General features: G+C 33.7%; 1 protein-coding gene across 1 annotated transcript; it reads right to left on the bottom strand.

Moving 5' to 3' along the window:
• Positions 1-788: 788 nt before the first annotated feature.
• Positions 789-1,846, bottom strand: LOC131862560 (putative germin-like protein 2-3). Its single transcript, XM_059215036.1, has 2 exons — positions 1,636-1,846; positions 789-1,528 (listed from the first exon to the last, which is right to left on the bottom strand). The coding sequence occupies exons 1-2, from the start codon at positions 1,844-1,846 to the stop codon at positions 996-998; spliced, it is 744 nt and encodes a 247-aa protein (XP_059071019.1). The 3' UTR covers positions 789-995.
• Between the last annotated feature and the right edge of the window lie 1,875 nt (positions 1,847-3,721).

The raw sequence follows: 3,721 nt of genomic DNA, 5'->3' as shown, positions 1-3,721 counted from the left end.
GGGCAAAGATGATCTTCAAGTAATTGTTGCATTTTATATCATTAGTTTGAACAATTAATATAAATAATGTATTGCTTGAATAAATTAGTTAATTTACCAAAAAATATATACTTAAATGATATATAGGTATAATGTTCCATGGCCATTTAGTTTGCAGGGATCAAGAGTTTATGAAGATAAAAAAAAAAGGGGGATATAGAATTTTCACCATTGAGAAATAATGGTAGAGTGTAGCCACACAATTGCTATATACTCCAGTGATGGCGAGGAAATATTGATTGGTAATTCGTTCTGTCAGTACATGAATTAATTAAATATATTACAAAGTATGCAAAAAAATATTTAATTGGCTCATAATCATACCATTAATTTTTTAATGAAGAACCGAGATGATTCAGCTACAAGAGCTTATAGGAGGTTTCTCACCAAAAAAATAATAGAAAGGAATATTGGAGTCCAATAATTGAGTCATATGATAGTATAAATTCTATTAGCAAAGAGAAATAGAAGGTTTATCAACCTAAATATATCAAATGAGGTATTCAAACATGTAGTTCTAAGTACAAAAAATGAAAATGAGGAGCAAACAATATCTTTCATTAACACATAAACGAGCATGCCCTTTGCTATGGAAGTTGTCTCACTTATTGATGCAGTAAAATCATGGATATATAAAATAAAATCAAAATATTTAAACAAATAGAATATAATAAAATCGACATCTATTATAAGAGTGCTTTGTAATTTGGAAGTTGAGAGGATGAGAGAGCGTCTAAGGAAATCGTTAGGAAACAATGGCAGATTTGCAAGCAATGTTCACGGAGGGGAAGTGCCTGGGTTAAAAACGGATGCTATGAATAGCACAAGAGGACGGCAATAACTCTAAAAAGAGAGTTTTATTCAACTGTGAGGAAAAAGAATTGGGAAGGACGGTCTTCCCACGTTGTCCAGACCAGACCGCTTGTTTGTTTTATTTAATAGAAAAAAGCAAATTCTTATGCAAATTTCTTCTGAATGTAATCGGCAAGCTCTTGGGTGATGCGGAAGGCCTTGGCCAATACGGAATCTGGGAGAGGAGGATCCGCTGCAAACAGAGAGTTGGCGATTGTCTGAGCTCCCGGAAGCTGGCTGCTCAATGCAGCTATGGCCACCGCATTTTCATGCCCCACATTCTGCTGGAAATGCACAAGTGCCTTTGGAAACACAAACACATCTCCCTTCTCCAACGTTTTGCTGAAAAACTTGTTGGTGGTGTCAATGAAACCCACAAGAAGCTGGCCTTCCAGTAAAACAAGAACTTCAGTGGCTCTTGGGTGCGTGTGAGGAGGATTTATTCCACCCACTGCGTAATCGATACGGACCAACGATATTCCGAAGGTGTTGAGGCCCGGTATCTGCATAACATTGGCCATCGTTACATTGGAGCCCACTGCATTGTCGGTGTTCCCTGCCTGCCCAAGTCCCCCGAAGAAGAAGTCCTCTGCCGAAACATCCTTGGGATCTTTGCAAACGAACCCGTTCACCTTAACTGTTTTAATCAATTTGTTAGCAACAACTCATATCACACCATTGTATTTTAATTAATTTGTGAGCAACTCGCCTGATAAGCAAATCAAATAAAACTTATGTACTCACCCATGCTTTCCTTGTCTGCGACGCAGAAATCTTGCAAGGGATCGGAATCCGCTGCCATGACATTATCACTGTACCAACATATCAATAGGAAAAGTCCCAACGTGAAGTAAATCATGCGGTTACCCATTATAAATAGAGACACAGAAGAATCAGACAGAAAAGCTCGGGATATGAATGTGTAGTCGAATTGTGTATTACAATCCCATAACATGTCTATTATATAGCGGGAAAATTAACTACTCTGCGAGGACTAATTCATGTTGACGTAATTGATTAATTATAATATAGTTTCTGTGTTGGGACTAATTCATGTTGACGCAGTCGTTAATTATTATAATATTATATGTTTGCAGAGTTGGTGCTCTTTATATTAAGTTGGGGTGACTACGTAAGCCCTACGACATATAGTTATCGAAGCTACCGTAGACGGATTCTCCTCATTCTTTTGGTAACGTAGAATCAGCAAATTCAAAGGAAATAATATATTGATTATTCTGAGCCGCCAGCGAATTGGCTAAAAAGGAAAATTTCTTACCTACTGTGTATTTTACTTATCTCTCTAGATGTAAATTGACTGAGATAGCGTTGACATTTTATTTTTTTTCTTTTGCTCTACATAGATGTAGCAAGGGCCAAGCTCTATAATATAATATTCTTTTTATATAAATTTTGGATGAGCAAAATTTCTTTTTGTTCATAGATTTCTTTGGCTTATCTTCAAGTGTGATATTGTATCAAATATTGTTTATACTTTTGTACTGTCAATCAAAATTTTACATTAGAGTCAAAATATAATTTTATATTAAAATGGTAGAAATTTATCTAAAAGAGGAAGATATTTTATTTATATAATCATTTGACAATATTTGTGTAATTGTAATAGAAGATTCAAAGAACTTTCTAAGGAATAAAGAATTAGGAAAAAGATAATGGATCTAGATGTTAGAAAGGTTATAGCATCTGTAGGATGAGCTTTGATTGAGATTGAACTAGTAGATAAGAGATGGACTAAATAGTAGATCAAGAAGTTTTGACTAACAGAGCGTTGACACTTTATGTTTTTTCTATGTGGAAAGTAAGTATTTAGCTAGCGTAGCTGCCTTACAACAACGTTGTTGACGTTTTTTTTAGTCCATTTTGCAATCCCTATAATTTATCGAAAGGGCAAGTTCTTAGAAGACTCAAAGAAATTTCTAAAGAATAAACAATTGGGAAAAATAGAATGGATAGATGTTGGAAAGGTTACAACATCTATAAGGTGATATTTGATTGGCATTGAATTGATAAGTGAGAGATGACACAAGTAGTAGGCCAAAAAAATTTGTTGTGGGTAAAGTGAACATGATCAATTATTCATCTTATGTGTGATTTCCATCTATTGCTTCTAATAATGGATATCCTAAAGTGAAGTTTTAATTCTATCGATGAGAAGGTGAGTGTTACATGTGCAAGAAATGAGATGGAGAGAGTCATCATAGGTAGCTATTGAATTAAAAAATTAAAAATATATATTCAAGAGGAAAATAACCTATATATAACTCTTTTATAAATATTATTAACTAGAAGGTTTAGCCTGACTAATAGCAAGGAAGGTTGGTATTAATAGTTGCTAGTATAATCTAGAACGTGCTAGCATGAATGTGACTCTAAATTTTCCTAAAAGGATTCCACCATGGAGAACTAAATATCAAATGGATGAGAAATGAAAAAGCATCTACATCATCCAATGTTTTTAAAAACATAATTCCTCCCAAAATCCAAAGGGTTCTAGCATGCAAATTCTAATAAAAATACTCTAAAAGGTGAAGGATATGAATGAATATATGGGTTACACTATAATTATACTGCCACAAGAAATAAATACACGTACACTACTAAGTAAATAATGAATGGAATATATCTCTCTACTCGAAAGGTCATTTTTGAGGGTAGAATAACATTAATCCAGTTGCAATAGAGAGGTGAAATAAATAAATAAGAAAATCATCGATCAATTTTTTTAAATCTAATGAATGGAACACTAATTTTTTTTTAGGAGTATTGAATATAGATTTGAAATTTCGTACTATAATATTCTCCATCCATA

Source organism: Cryptomeria japonica, unplaced genomic scaffold (assembly GCF_030272615.1).
Source record: "Cryptomeria japonica unplaced genomic scaffold, Sugi_1.0 HiC_scaffold_46, whole genome shotgun sequence".
NCBI classification, from domain to species: Eukaryota; Viridiplantae; Streptophyta; class Pinopsida; order Cupressales; family Cupressaceae; genus Cryptomeria; species Cryptomeria japonica.
Note: the sequence above shows the minus strand (reverse complement) of the source record. Positions and strands in the feature narration are given on the sequence as shown.